Genomic DNA, 15,979 nt, shown 5'->3' on the forward strand with positions numbered 1-15,979 from the left:
ATCTAGAGACCTTATTCAATGTGATTTCTTAGTTAAAATACTCTGAAAATGGTGGCTATGCATTGGCTGAATGAGCTGGAATTGGAAAGTGAGCAAGGTTAGTGTGAATGTGTGAGTGATTGGTTGCTAATTTTTCTTTCTTTCTTCTTTTTATATTTTTCTACTTCTCTATAAATTCATAAATTATCAGATATTCATTCCTGCTCGCAGACGTAGAGTTTTGTACTCTCAGCAAGCAGTATTTTTCTATCCAAATTCACAAATTAGTCCTGGTTTAGCATGTTCGAATTCTTGTCTGATGTTATTGTTTAATAAATTAGACTTTTATGTACTTTATAAATTATTAACTTATTACTCTAATATTGTTAAGCTGTATTATTTTTTCTCATAATTTGTAAATATTGTGAATTGGATTGAATAAAATTTGAATTTGATGTCTTTTTAGGCTCGGGATATACCAAAAGAGCGAATTCTGAACAAAGATAAAAAATCTGGATGAAGCCAGTTTAAAAGCTCTTAAGACATGAGAACTAACACTTGCATTTTTACACTGTTGGAGACATATTTCCGTTGTCTGATTATTTCCTATTCTGGATTGTTAAATTCTATTTCTTCAATATTTGCATGCACGAAACGAAGCATTTTTTGGCAATGTTCTACACACTTTGAGAAGAGATTGATTGAATGCCTTTATTAAGGACTGAGTTAGGACTCCAGGTCCTCTCTGCCACTCAATCCTTAAGAAGAGATTAAGATACAATAATATTTGAATAGTTTAATACTGTCATGTCTGTATCTGCAGCTGAAAGTTTCATCAAAGTCCAAATAGCTAAGTGTGTAACAGGCTTAAGCGCCACAAACACACGCGTATTTCACTTTTCATCAGCTGATGCTACGCTTATTATATCTGAATTCTATTGTTTCTGTACAAATTCTGATATCATAAAATGATGAAAAGCGAAATGCACGTGTTCATGGTGCATAAGTATGTACGCACCTTTTGACGTGAGAGAAAACTGCTAGATCTGCCATCTCTAGATCTGAACCGTTATATTAGGTCTGTATACGACGAACGTCTAGATATCTTACACTATATTATGTCATGGTGTTGAATGAATATTATTATTATTGGAGATACTCTTATTATACTTGGTACTAATAGGATTTTTCTGAGCCACAAATACTTTGTAAAAAAGCAAGTTAAAAGTCAATTTTTAATATTCACCTTTCTTTTCATGTATTCTGCATGTAGAGCTGCTGTGTGTTGATTTTGAAAAACTGATAGAATTGTTGCTTTTCCAGTGTGTGAAGAGCAGTGTCGGCGCCAACCTGAGCCTGCCGCTGAGCAACGGGGGCGGCGGTGTTGGAGGTGGTGGCTTTCCGGCGGGGGCGGCGATGACGGCAGTCGACCTGTTGGCGTACCAGACGCGACTGCAGACGGAGGCGCGCGTCGCCCTGGCGCAGGCCCAAGGACATGGCGCGCATGCAGATGGAGGTCGAGCGACAACAGCGACTAGCCAGTCCCATCACCGAGATGATCCGGGTCAGCTTGAAGAAGGTGAGACGTTCATGTCATGTTAGATGGAAACCAACTCTCAATGTTAGCTTTAGAGTAACCCTTAACTGGAACCGTATTCAACCGATCCGTTTGACTGTTGGATCGGAAGAATCTGCCGACCTTTAATTCGGCCAAATATGGTCGTCCATTGGAACCGTTTATGTCAGTCTAGTTCAGTAGTTGACTGAACTATTGAATATTGAATTAACTACTATCATAGCCACCAAAATTTTTCATAAACGATGATTATACCGGGTGTCTATAAATGAATATAGGGGTTTTAACGCTTTATAAGATTTATTACATTATACTTACAGTTATTAATGATATGTCAAATGAAAGAGCAACTCAAACAGTTTTTGTTCGTTGGCACCAGTGCGCATGTGCGTGAAATGTTTCCACGGCGATCCGCTAGAATGCGGTATAGCAAAGATGGTTGAACGTAACTGTACCCCGACCGCTGGATTGGCCGCAAGGGGCCCAATGACAGAGCTTGCTATGCGTGGCCTCCACGGTCACCCGACCTAACGCCATGCGATTTTCACCTTTGGGGTTTCATCATGGATCGTGTGTATGTGTTTCCGTTACCAGCTGACCTCCTTGAATTACGAAAGAGGATTGAAGCAGCTGTTGCAACAATTACAGAAGACACACTACTCAACGTTTGGGAAGAACTCGGCTATAGACTTGATGTGTGCCGTGTGTCAAATGGTGCTCACATAGAACACTTGTAAGCTTGTATATAAAACTGTTTGAGTTGCTCTTTCATTTGACATATCATTAATAACTGTAAGTGTAATGTAATAAATCTTATGAAGAGTTAAAACCCCGATATTCATTTATAGACACCCAGTATTAAGATTTTGAAAATTGAATACACAAATATCCACTAAAATACTCACTTTTTTCTATAAAGTGAGAAGTTTTTAGCTCAAAAATTTCTAGTTTCATTCAAAATTTAGACTTTTTGAATAATTATTTAGTTACTGTTCTAGATTTTTTAATTTCAGATTCTAATAGTATCTATTAGATTCAAAATTTGCTCGTTTATCTTAGTATTGAAGAGTGTAAATTGTATTTTGAAAAGTGAAAGTGACATAGGTCTAACCAACATTTTGATTTGGACAGTATAGTATAAATTGGAAATGGGACAGTTTTGGGCATGAGCCTGTTGTGCCTTTCCTCATGTTAGGTATTTGTACACAATGTAAATAAATAAATAAATTAGTTATTCATTATAATAATCTTAGCTTCAGATCCTATTTGTTCAGTAATATTTGTCTACAGATTCCTTTGAACATCACGACGATGATATCTTTTGCCTCGCATATGGCATATCCCACAATGGAACATGCTCTCGAACCAAACTTATCAACTTTTCATTGTCCATAGTTACAACTTAACAGAACAAGTTCAAACAACAAAAACAGACAAGACTGTTAAAAAATTTTGAGGTTAGGATGATGTTATCTCAGCTCGACTTCGGCCAGATAGAGCCGGAAAATCCCATTAAATTCGGATCGAAATCTTGATCGGCCGGAAACGGCCGAACCTGTTGCAATGGACGAGCATCTATTTGTTGGGGGATCGTTCGGACGAATTCGATAGTTTTCAGCCGATGCTAGTTCGGACGAAATCGGTTCCAGTGGTCGGCTCACCTTCATCATGTCGGATTAGATGGAAATCAATTTCGAGGGCTAGCTTGAAAAGGTGACACGTAAATGTCTGATTAGATTATAAAGGTTGTTCAAGTGTTATCGAGATTCTGAGGGTTAGCTTGAAGAAGGTTAGACTTTCACGTCATGTTGGATGGAAATCAACTCTCAATGTTAGCTTTAATCACGTCGGGTTGAATGGGAATCAATTCTCAAGGTTAGCTTAAAAAGGTGAGACGTTAACGTCAGATTAGATGGAAAAGAAGGTTGTCGAAGTGTCATCGAGATGCTGAGGGTTAGCTTGAAGAAGGTGAGACTTTCATGTCATGTTAGATGGAAATCAACTCTCAATGTTAGCTTCAATCACATCGGATTAGATGGAAATAAATTCTCAGGGTTGGAAAGGTGAGACGTTCATGTCATGTTAGATGGGAATCAACTCTTAATATTGAATAGTGTCCGGTTTCCCATTAGGGAACTTTGGACTATATACGGCGACTTGGAACTACCCTTGGGTCTCCCCACCATTCAAAGCCATACGCTAATAATAATAATAATAATTAGTTTCAATCACGTCTGGTTGGATGGAAATCAATTCTCAGGGTTAGCTTGAAAAGGTGAGACGTTCATATCAAGGTGCGTACAGATATACGCGCCGCGAACATGAGCAATTCACTTTTAATCAGCTGATTAGGCCAATCTGACAGTGTAAGATATCTTGGTGTATTGTTAGATGAGAGGCTCACATGGACCCACCATATGCGTAATTTAAAAACATATCTTTTGATACTTTTAAGAAAATTCTACTTTCTTAGAAAACGTTTACCTCAACCGGTTTTAAGACAATTGTATTCTGCTCTTGTAGATTCTAAGTTGAACTACGGAATAACCTGTTGGGGCTCCACTTATAAAACACATATAAAGCCGTTAGTCACTATGCAAAAATCAATAGTCAGTGTTATGAAGGGTGTAAGGAGAACCGAGCACTCATTCCCAATTTTCCAAATGTACAATTGTTTACCTTTGCGCTACATCTATGTTTTTAAAGTATTATCATCTTTCTTTATGCAATCCGGGGATCGTAGTAGGCAAATGTATGAGGGTTATCATTTATATGCAACAAGAAGTGTAACAAACAATTTTTTAAGACCACCTAAAGCTTATAAAACTTTTTTTCAAAAATCTTTTGTCTTTCTGAGTCCAACATTTTTTAATAATGTACCTGATAACATAAAACAAATCAATAACATTCGTTCATTTAAGAAACAAATTATCAAATGGCTTATTTCTTCTCCACCTGAAAATATTGAGGGGTTGTTCACTGTCATTGGTTAACTTTATGGACTTCATCATGGTTGAAGTTGGATTGTACACACATGAATTATTATATTAGTGCGTGAATGGTGTGTGAATCTGTGTGTGAATGTAGCATCAAGAAAAACAATTTTTTTTTGTTATTGATACTCCTACTTGCGAGCGAATTTGTTTTAATTCAGCAAGTAGTATTTTTTATTTTGACTTTCTATTAGGCCTATTATTTTCGAGATTATCTCAAACAAATTGCAGTATTCATTCATTATTGTTAATTCAAACGTGTCTCATTTTATTTATTGTATGTATTATGCTATACTGTCAAAATAAAAATTATTTGATTTGATTTGATTATATCTGTATTTTTACAGAAACGGTAAGATACTGGTATAAAAAGCTTGTCATCAGCTGATTAAAAGTGAATTGCTCATGTTCGCGGCGCGTATATCTGTACGCAGCTTAAGATTAGATGGAAATAAAGGTTATCGAAGTGTTATCGAGATTCTGAGGGTTAGCTTGAAGAAGGTGAGATATTCTTGTCAGGTTGGATGGAAATCAACTCAAATTCTAATTCAAATTTTATTAAATCCAATTTACAATATTTACAAATTATGAGAAAAAAATCATACAGCTTAACAATATTAGAGTAATAAGTTAATAATTATAAAGTACATAAAAGTGTAATTATTAAACAATAACTTTAGACACTCAATAACTCCAAGACTTCAGACATAACTCTCAGGGGTTAGCTTGTAGAAGGTGAGACATTCTTGTCAGATCAGATGGAAATCAATTGTAACGCCTAGTCCACATTTTGGTCCAGTAAGCTGGCCCAGCCTGGTGACTCAACGTAGGCCAATGAAGGCCAGGCCAGTGCTGGCAAACCACCCATCCATACACTGGCGCTGGTCGTCATTGGCCTCCATTAGGCCAACATGTGGATGCGGCATCAGAGTTAGCTTGAGAAAAGAGAGAAATTCACGAAGGAATTAGATGGAATAGAATAGAATAGAATAGAAAAAACGTTTATTGAATAAATAAGCTACCTTAAGCGAACCTCAAAGAGGCTGCTTGACAAGGTACTATTATACAAAACATGTAAATTCAAATATAATTATACATACATCAGTGAACTTTATTTTTACTTAACAGTTAAATTCACTTATCAGTTTATTACACTGTCAAATTTACTTACAGAATTCACTTAACAGTTAAAATTATCATGATATCAATTAATTGTTGGCTCAGCTCTCAAAAATCTAAAGAGTGTTATAATATATAGTCAACCTGAACTTACATACAAAAAATAGAACAGAATGAATTACAACAATACAATACATTAATAATGAGTTACATTATGTTACATCTAAAGTGTAATTATTCAACCAAATCTTAAAATTTCTTTTCATAGGCGCATATTAACAAACTCAGCACAATTATCGGGTAAATCATTGAAAGTTCTTGGTACAATGTAGATGAAGGTGTTTCTGGCTAAATTATTCGAAGTAAATGGTACAACATACCTCTCATTCCTTAAATCATATCGATTAACTTTCATAACTAAATATTTTTTGCAGAAGTAGTTTTCTAAAATCAAAGTAAACAGAAATATACCTTTTATGTTCAAAACCTTGCATCTATTCAAAAGGTTCTCATATGAAATATCTCCCTGAGAATTGCTGACCAAACGTAAAATCTTCATCAGTACCGAAGATATTCTCCTAAGATAAACATTGCTAGCAAATCCCCACCCTTGCAATCCATATCTCATAACAGACTCTCCCAAGGCACTAAGAGAATGTCGGAAAACAACTCTCAGATAAGATGGAAGTCAAGGGTGTCGAGGTGTTGTTGAGATGCTCAGGTTTATTTATTTATTCATTCTTACAAAAATCTAGGAGTGCAACAGGCATTACAGCCCAAACGCACTCATGAATACAGGAAATACATCACTAAAAATTATTACAGAAAATAAATAAATACTATAGGCCTATTCTAATTACTATTTAGCTTGAAGAAGGTGAGAAATTCACTGCAGAAAAGATAGAAATCAACTCTTTGTGTTAGCTTGAAAAAGGTGAGACTGGCAGTCAGACTGGCAGCATTTGTTGAGAATTAGGGTAAAGCCACGTGAAGCGTTTTTGCACTGATTTGTCAAGAATTAGGGCCAAACCACATGACGCGTTTTGGCACTGGTGGCGGACGAGTCGTCAGGGCAGGAGATTGGGTTGGCGTTCGAGAGACAGCTGATAAACAGCCAATGGGAGAGCTTTCTGCCTTGCCAGAACCTCGTCCGACGCCAGTCCATATACGCTTCATGTGGCTTGGTCCAGAGGCAGTAGCAGTCGGTGGCCATATTGAATTGATCTCCCAAAAAACAATGATGTAGCAGTCAACCTCTACCTGCCTAGGAAATCATAATTTGTCAGTTACTTTTCTCTCTTTCTCCAGCACACTACATATTCACCAAATTGTATCTTCTATTATCTTTCTCTTATTGTAACTTCTAGTTTTTTCAAAGTTTGAATTTTCTAATTGATTGTGTTTGATTTAATTTGGTTTAGAAGTATTTTTTTAATTTAAAAATGATTTTTTTTGTGTGTTTTGAATTGTAAATTGAGTGTGTAATTGATAAATGTTAAGTGACACAACTAGCTACATTTGGACTGTTGTATAAATTATAATTGGAACCGTTTTGGGCTTATAAGCATGTGGTACTTTTCTATAAGTTGTGTCATTCTGAATGATTAAATAAATAATAATAAAAGACGACTGAATGCATTTACGCACAGATGTGGTCCTTGCAAGCTAAGATCATAATGTGTGGGAATCTCTTTTCCTGAGTTGTCAGAGAGCCCAGTCATGTAGTAAGCGTTCGAAATTGTTGTGCGTCCCCGGCATAGACACTCTCTCAACACTGGATGCATACCCACTAAACTACATAGTGCTCCTCAAAAGTAAATTGGCATCCTCACAGAGTAATAAATCTATTATTGTAACTGTTTTACTGGACTTGTTTTGTTTGCATACCCACTGAACTGTCTAGTGTTCCCCAAATGTAAACTGACATCCTCACAGAGAGATTTATATTTCATACTGTAACTGTTTTATTGTAATGTGCTTGTATTTTTGTTTAAATTGAGTTATTGGCATCAAAAATCCGACACACAATATTCATTGGGTTTAAAAAATATCAATTCATTAATAAAAACAATATAAAACTTGTAGTACCCTTTTTATTCAAAACATTTTAAAACTTCTCAACGAATAGTTTCGACCTACTTTTTTCAATAAAAGGGTACTACAAGCTTTATATTGTTTTTATTAATTTGAAATAAAGTAGTCCATATAAGTGAAGTGATTTTATCAATTCATTAGTATTTAAAAAACTAAATCGGTTGAATTTTGTTTCAGGTTGGTGTGAATTTCCCCGAGGAAAGGCGGAGACTGTCGCGTCAGATATTGACGGATATGAATGTGGCCCAGTTGCAGGTCATTGTCAACGACTTGCACACGCAGATCGAATGTAAGTCCCATCAAGTCTGTATCACTGAAATCATAAAACTTATCTTCTTCTATATATATAAAAGCGAAATGGCACTCACTCACTTTAAGATATTGAAAACCAAAACGCCTAAGTATCTGGCAGTGGAGTACCGTTACTTGGGTGATTTTGGCCGTGGAGGAACGCGGCATGGATCCCATCTGCTGGCTGTCCCAACACATAGGACTGTTATGTTCAATGAGTCGTTCCTTGTGACAGCCTGTAGTTTATGGAATTCTTTGCCTGCTGAGCTGAAGCTAGTTGAGGGACGTCGCCGGTTCGGCGCGGCTGTCTTGCGGTGGATTAGAGGTGTTGGACTCGGCTGGAATGCTCCCTAACCCGTAATTCAAGTCTGTATGTGTGTGTGTGTATGTGTGGTTCCTCTCTATCTTCCTTCTTTCTCTCTTCCTTTTTATTTTCTTTCTTTTCCCTTCTTCCCTTTCTTCTACCGGAATAATCTATGGATTTGAACTGAAAATTCTCAACTGTATTCACTTTTCTCTTCTTCCTTATGCATAACCCCCTTTACGTACTTAAATTCGAAAGGAGTTCAAGTTTTCTCTTTTTTTATTTTTATTATATTTATGTATAATTATAAAAATAATTATAATATAATAAAAAATCAAATATAATTATTATATTTATATATATTTTTTCTTGTTAATTTGTTTTCTAAGTTATTGTTTTCTTTTACTTTAGTTAATTGTTTATGATGTTGTTTTAGTTGTAAATTAGAATTGTATGGAGGGTTAAGTGTAAGAGAGGGCCGGCTGCGCCCTAACTTCGCCCTCCTAGGTTTTTAATAAAGGCAGCAATTCAATTCACTGACTGACTGACTGACTCACTCACTCACTCACTCACTCGCAGAACTAAAAATCTACCGGACCAAAAACGTTCAAATTTGGTAGGCATGTTCAGTTGGCCCTGAAGAGGCGTACTAAGAACGGATTTGGAAAAATTTTCAAAGATACGCCCAAAATCTGCGTTTTTCCAGCGTTTTCTCAGCTTTATCGAGAACAAATGAACTGAAAATGTTCAAATTTAGTACAGAAGCTAAGCTAGGGTGTAATAATGTTGTGTTTAGAAGGAATTTGAAATTATGCCAAAGATACGCCCAAAATCTGCATTTTTCCAACGTTTTTTAGAGTTTTCTCAGCTTTATCGAGAACAAATAAACAGAAATTTTACAAATTTAGTACAGAAGCTAAGCAAGCGTGTAATAATGTTATGTTAGGAGGAATTTGTAATAATGTCAAAGATACGCCCAAACTCTGCGTTATCCCAGCGTTTTTTACGCTTTCTCAGCTTTATCAAGAACAAATGAACAGAAAATATTCAAATTTACTACAGAAGCTCAGCTGGGGTGTTATAATGTTGTATTTGAAGGAATTTGAAATAACGCCAAAGATACGCCAAAAATTAGTGTTTTTCTCAGCATATCTGCGTTTTCTCACCTTTTTTAATAATATTGATGGAAATATATTTGAAAAAATCAGTAGGCTACACAGGTTTAGCTGAGGTGAAAGAATTTTGTTCGACAAAGATATGCCGATACAGTAACAGGTGCTTTCACCAGCGTTTTTCTACGTTTTCTCAAATTTTCAAGATCTTATTGACATAAAACGTTCAAATTCGGTACAGAGGTTCCGCTGAGGTCTACGAGCGAAGCGAGCCCGCTGATCTCATTTTTGGGGCGGAGCCCCCTGGCTAGACGGATATGGCGAGCGAAGCGAGCCTGACGGCTAGTAGGTTATATTAGGTACTCGAAACTAATGAGTACCGGCTTGAAGGTGGATTCCTACATATCAGTATCATTGAACGTGTCTGGTGGTGTGAGAATATGATTCCCATGCGTTCTAATGGGACTCTTTATACTCGTTCGTCTTGGCTGAGTGTGTATAGTCCCATTAGTTCTTATGGGAATCATATTTTTACTGCACCGGTAACTAACACAGATTCTGAAATGTGGGAATCCGCCCCTTAAATTGAAGATATCGTTTTATAGAATACTGTCCAGTTGATATACATTGAGATAAATTTGTGAAATTTGAAAAAGTAGCCTATAATTTGTGGATTTGAGTGAAATTTTTAATATTTTTCTGTGATTGTGAAGGAAGATTTTTGTTTGGATTTGTATTTTGAAATTAATTAATCGTATAGATTCAAAATTGTAGTAGATACATTTTGTGGACTCAAAATAGTGTGTGAATTGAGTTATCATTTACATAGCCTTTAAACTCTGTATTCAAAATTAAGGTTTAGAGCAGTTTTGGGCGAATGCCTGTTGTTTTTACCGTAATTGTATTTGTATATGAATAAATAAATAAATAATCCATCATATCACACTATCAATCGTATCATATCATATTATACAATCAGATACAAATAATTGGCAAATAATATTCCGACAAATAATTAGATATCTTTACTCTATGATACAATCTTTCGATCATACTATCACGATCGATGGATCGATACAATATAGTCTTTTAGACCTGTATCAACCTTTTATTTATCATGGAAGACAATAATGCAGTAGGTTTATGTTTCTCAAGACCATCTTCGTTTTACGTTTTCCATGCCTACTATGCATTACGTTGATTATGCATATCACAAAACAAATTCACAAGAATCCAATAATAGATTATTATTTTTTTAATACTTCAAAAGTCACTTGCTTCGAAATGTTCAATCTAATTCTAATATTAATTAAATCTAAACCATCTTCAAGTAATGAATAATAATAGATCAAGTTCATTTCCATAGAAATGCAAACAAGCAATCAAATTGAAAAATGTGCATAACATTTAAAATCTCTAACATTTAAAATCTCTATCTATAAAAGGCTAAGCCCCGACAGACTGAAATCACACCACATCTCTTTCTCTTCTTCTCTATATCTATAAAAGGCTAAGCCCCGACAGACTGAAATCACACCACAGCCCAAACTACTGAGCCTACAAACTTGAAATTTTGCACAATTGTTTATGATAGCCTCAAAAGATCCACTAAGAAAGGATTTTCAGAAATTTGCCCCCCTGAGGGAGCTGGGGTCACCCAAAAATTTTGTACTTTTTAACCGCTCATCGCACAGCAAAGTCATGAGGAACTTTTTTGTTCAGCTACGAAAAAAATTAGATCTATGCAGAAAAATTCCGATCAGGAGCACAGGGGGGTTCAGGAGAGGGCATTTTTCGAAAATTTTTATGTAAAATCACACTACAGCTCAAACTAATTGGCCTGCAGACTTAAAACTTTGCACAAATATTCTTTAAACATGCTAGACGCGCACTAAGAACGGATTTTGAGATATTTTGTCTCTAAGGATTTCAAAGGATGAAAAAGAATCCTATTAAGTAAGGTTATGAACATGGTAAGGTGAACGCCATATGGAACTGAGATAATTGACACATGATATTCTAACATATGTTGTAATCATTGGAAAGCTTAAAATAATTCTATCAATCAGCTGATCGAATTTAATTTTCCGTAAATCGAAAGCGCGAGCTTTCCACGTGTTTGTTCCATTGTTGTATGCTTTGCCAGTTCGGTTTGTGCCTTCTATCAGCTGTATATGGAGTCTCATACATTCCGATTAGAACAGAGCACAGAGATTTTCTTTGGTTAGGAGTTTGTTGATAATTCTTTTTTCAAATTCAAATTTTATTGCAAACAAAAATCACATTGAAAAATTTCTTAATAGACAAGATTACAAAAACAAGGTGTCAAACATAAACCTACATATTTATTTATAGCATGGCCAGAAAAAGACAAACTTGAGTACTAGCCATGAGTTCATTCAATATAACTTTTTTTATTTTTTGTTAATATTTTTTGATCAAAAAGTACGAGTTGATGAGAGATGTGAGTAATTTCTTGATCTTAATGGCTATTCATATTATAGTAGTCGGGGTCACTTCAATGAAAGTTTTTTCTTTTGTAGCTAATTTGTAGAAATTTTTTGTAGAAATTTTTCAGCGTTGACTATTAATAATAAAGCTTTATTTACAACTAGCTTACCCCGCGAACTTCGTACCGCCAAAAAGTCAACGTATCTCATGTCACACTTTACTTTATTTGGTGAATCATGAAATTTATCTGACAATCAATATTTTCATTTACATCTGAGAACGGACTTCCTATGTGCAGCATTCTTTATTCCCAGAACATATTCTTCTCAAACAATTGGTAGTAATATCTAACAGAAAAGTGTTGAATTGAAAAAATAGATAGGATAAATCAGTGTTTCAATGATGAATTCAATGTTTTCATAGTTGTTGATTGTCAATAGATGGACCAGGAAATATGCGATGTACGAATCACACAGAATTACATATTTAACTAAGCTAAATTAAAAAAAAGTACATTATTCTGCCATTAATGAATGCAATATGAACAACTCTCTTCCATGAGGTGAATAATTTTTTTCAAACATTTTCCGGTTACTCAATGATAGAGGAGTGATAATTATTTGTATAGGTCTTCTAAGGAACCATTATCTATCTACAGCTGGTACCAATCAACTATATTTCAACTCCAAACTGCCGTTGTAATACCAGTAGCCTACGCAATTTATCATAGGGTGACGTGTTTATTACAGCTGGTAACTTTAGTTGCTAAATCATATTATCTCAATATGATCTTGAATCATGATGATCTTTCCGTTCTTCGGTAGCCGCTAGGCTGACAATTTCGAAAACATAGGTCTGTAAAATAATAAATAATCATTATTAGCCACCCTATTAAAATTTCTGGCAGAAACCATCCCCAATATTCACACAACATATTATTCCCAAAGTTTCATGCCGTTATGTCAAATATTTTTCAAGTCATAGGGAACAAACACACAAACACATTTTTATATATCTATATAGAAGATTTCATTCGGCTCAAACAAAAGCCTCTCTAAATGGAGGTAGAATGATAAGGTTAACAACTTTCAGTTCTGTCTTTTTAACATTTTTTTCAAATCACTTTCAAAAAGTTCATTTAGTACCTACTATTGTGTTTGAGACACTTCTGGCGCTATGGTTCTAACAGTTTCACATCTATTCCGTTCCACACTCCTATCTCTTGCAGTCGTTAATCATATCTATAATAAAATAAAGAGTTGGCTTATACACGTACGGGATAGGAAAATTATGTTTGACACATCATCACGTCTGAACTACTGGACTAATTAACTTGATATTTTGCATATAGGCTAGATTCTTAATTAACCAAGGATTGTTATAGGCCTATTTTCAATTCTTCAAAATTTCATTACGTCAAGTTTTCAGATTATCATGTTTGAAAATAGATCCTTGCGAAGCACAGGTTCCTGCTAGTACAATATAAAATGATAAGACAATTTATTTTTTTGGAAATTAACCTACACATTTAACTATGGGGAACCCATGTACGGTACTAGAACAGTTGTTAGTAGCAGTAATGTATTTTGAGTGGAGGTGCGAATACATTGGATTAGTGAGCTCACATATTGTTCGAAACTATTTTTTCTGTATAATAACTTACAGTTGAGTCTAACGTGATCTCTAAACTCCAGGGTCAATTTGAGTCCCCGACCTCGTTAACGCTCTGACTCCAGAGTTTAAATTCAGTTAAAGTCTAGAACTTGGCTAAATCCCGCGCTCGGGAACCGGCCCTTACAGTTGTTATAATCCAGTTTTTAACAACGCTTTTGAATTTTCTCGAGTTTTCTGTTATCTTGATGTGAACAGGAAGTAAATTGTGGAGTTTCGGTGCGGTGCTAGGTGGGTGGAGTGTCGTTGGTCTTGGCAGGTGCATGTTTGCCTTTAACATGACACTGTCAAATTTTCTGTAAATATTTTGTAATTTTTTTCTATTTTGAGGTTTGAAAAGTCAATTTTTGTTCCAGATTTGAATGAAGGGTTGGTGAAGTTCCTGATGGAGAGAGATGACCTACATATGAGTCAAGATTCCATGTTGGTTGACATTGAAGACTTGACACGATACCTGTAAGTTGATAATTTTTTTATATAGGAAATTATCATTCATAGCTATAAAACATAGTCTAGATAATTCGATATAAAAGTTAAATTGAATTAATTAATTGATATTAAAAAATTAAATTATTCATTGAATTAATATAATTCAAATATAAATTACTCTCATTCAGTATAGTAAGTGCATAAAAATCACAAAATTGACTTGAAATAATTTGAACCATTTTAATTTTTCAAATTGATGGCTAATAACCTTGAGCCTTTTGTTTAATTCTTAGACTACCTTTTTATATATCACCCTATAGAATTAATCTAAGTTATATTGTAGATCCAAATATAACTATTACCAAATCAGCTCGGATAATATCAGCTTCGATTACAATCTCATAACAACCTCAATTACTTATTTGTCAATATAATCTACAATATCGGGGCACCGAGCTTCGCTCGTTATTTTTATTTATTGATTAACAGAACACAATTCTCTAAAATAATCGTGTTCATATTTCACAGCTGGCTATACGTAATGTTATGAATTTCGGGGATGCGATATTTTGATTTTTCACATACTCACTTTTTTACTATCCACAGCTGTTTCAGCCAAGGATGAATTATCCGTTTAATGTCGTTCAGCGAATTTTCTCAAGGATGAGACCTAGTGCAATCGAATCTTTATATCATAAACCTACTATGTTCCAAATTTCGTGAAAATCGTTAGAGCCGTTTTTGAGATCCGTTAAACATAAATAGTTAAACATAAAAAGATGAATTATCCTTTTAATGTCGTTCAGCGAGTTTTCTCAAGGATGAGACCTAGTGCAATCGAATCTTTATATCATAAACCTACTATGTTCCAAATTTTGTGAAAATCGTTAAAGCCGTTTTCGAGATCCGTTAGACATAAATAAACAGATATAAAAATAGCCATTTATAAAAATAACCAGATATATAAATACAGAAATTGCTCGCTTAATATAATAGGATACTACATATTAGTAACTTAGTTTGAAGTATGATGATCTGACATTTGAATCTTTTCTAAATCCCAATTTAGAAATTGGAATTTCTCTAACATTGTGACAATTTCTAAAAAATCTAATCCGAATTTTCTGTTTTTATTTCAGAGGAGCTAAAGAAAACACATTGAAGGAAGACATCAGCCAAAACAACAACGTTATAGCCCCCAATCCTAAAATCAACAGGATAGCCAACGGTGTGAAAAAGTGAAGTCTGAACTTCAGTTTGAATCAAAAGACAATATTCGTTTCAAAAGAGTGAGAAAGTGTAAATTTAGTGTAATTGGAAAGTGTGTGGCTGCTCCGCTTGGGTATCAAGCTTGTGCATTTATCCCTTGTGATTTTGACACTTTTCTCAGTCTGCCTAAAAAAACTGAAAACCATAAAGTACTGCTTGAAAATTACTACATGAAACTGCAACAAAATACGCTGTCGTTATTTGAAATTGATGTTTAAGGTAGCTGCGAGTTGGAACATTGGTTTCAAGGTACCCAATTATGAAAATGAAGTATTTAGAATGAGAATTTTGGACAAATCATGTTGAAATGACAATTCATTACTGAATATTCGGCTTTTAAAGTCATATTTCACCTGCCTTTATACTATTAACAGCTAATCAAGAACAATTATTGCTGCAACATAAGATAAACCAATTATAGAAATAAAAATAAAAATCTCAGTACCCTTTTTGAAATATTTAATCACAACATGTTTCGGACATTGATGCCATTTTCAAGTGATATCACTAATATCAAGTGATACCACTTACAAGTGATATCACTTGAAAATGGCATCAATGTCCGAAACATGTTGTGATTAAATATTTCAAAAAGGGTACTAAGATTTTTATTTTTCTTTCTATTTCTATAAAAGTAGCCCTATACAGAAAAGAGATAAACAAATTATGTTTTGTAAAAAAGATTTAATTA

The 15,979-nt window shown here is 34.6% G+C and overlaps 1 protein-coding gene across 1 annotated transcript in view; it reads left to right on the forward strand.

Annotated features, from left to right (window-relative positions):
* Nucleotides 1-15,412, forward strand: part of LOC111057079 (kinesin-related protein 8) — a 148,310-nt gene extending 132,898 nt beyond the window's left edge. Inside the window, 5 exon segments of the mRNA XM_039424754.1 lie at nt 1,303-1,467; nt 1,469-1,558; nt 7,939-8,050; nt 13,947-14,046; nt 15,159-15,412. Coding sequence (XP_039280688.1) covers nt 1,303-1,467; nt 1,469-1,558; nt 7,939-8,050; nt 13,947-14,046; nt 15,159-15,261 — 570 coding nt within the window. The 3' untranslated portion in view covers nt 15,262-15,412.
* Nucleotides 15,413-15,979: the final 567 nt, after the last annotated feature.

This window comes from Nilaparvata lugens, chromosome 3, assembly GCF_014356525.2.
Source record: "Nilaparvata lugens isolate BPH chromosome 3, ASM1435652v1, whole genome shotgun sequence".
Taxonomy (NCBI): domain Eukaryota; kingdom Metazoa; phylum Arthropoda; class Insecta; order Hemiptera; family Delphacidae; genus Nilaparvata; species Nilaparvata lugens.